This window comes from Haliaeetus leucocephalus, unplaced genomic scaffold, assembly GCF_000737465.1.
Source record: "Haliaeetus leucocephalus isolate CR32 unplaced genomic scaffold, Haliaeetus_leucocephalus-4.0 Scaffold296, whole genome shotgun sequence".
In the NCBI taxonomy this organism is placed as follows: Eukaryota; Metazoa; Chordata; class Aves; order Accipitriformes; family Accipitridae; genus Haliaeetus; species Haliaeetus leucocephalus.
Window position 1 is genome coordinate 119,839 of NW_010972732.1, and position 388 is coordinate 120,226.

Consider the following 388-nt stretch of genomic DNA (forward strand, 5'->3'; position numbering starts at 1 on the left):
CCACCCCGGCGGTTCCCGCCACTGCGCACCGTCCCCATCCGCCATGGCCGTGCCGCGTGGTGCCGCCGCCGCGCAGGGACCGGAAGGGCTGCCCCTTCCCGACAAGCCCCGCGCCGATACGTGACCGATGCCCGCCCAGCGCTACGCGGAACGAGACCGCCCCCTCCCCCGCAGTAACCGACCGCTCTGCCCGCGGAGACCCGCCCGAGCCCAGCCCGACCCGGCCCCGCCCCGCTGCCCTCCCGATTTGCCCAGCGGGCGCTCTCATAGTTCGGTGCTCCCGTAGCTCGGCCCCCACCTCGCCCGGCGAAAAGCTCGCTCCTTCCGCTGGCGGCCGGCCGCCTCCCCGCGCGCCCGGGTCTCGCCGCCCTGCGCAGCGTCCGCGGCA

The 388-nt window shown here is 77.3% G+C and overlaps 1 protein-coding gene across 1 annotated transcript in view; it reads right to left on the bottom strand.

Moving 5' to 3' along the window:
- DKC1 (dyskeratosis congenita 1, dyskerin) overlaps positions 1–102 on the bottom strand; it is an 11,093-nt gene extending 10,991 nt beyond the window's left edge. Inside the window, exon 1 of the mRNA XM_010570645.1 lies at positions 30–102. Coding sequence (XP_010568947.1) covers positions 30–45 — 16 coding nt within the window. The 5' untranslated portion in view covers positions 46–102. The remainder of the gene's footprint in view (positions 1–29) is intronic.
- Positions 103–388: the final 286 nt, after the last annotated feature.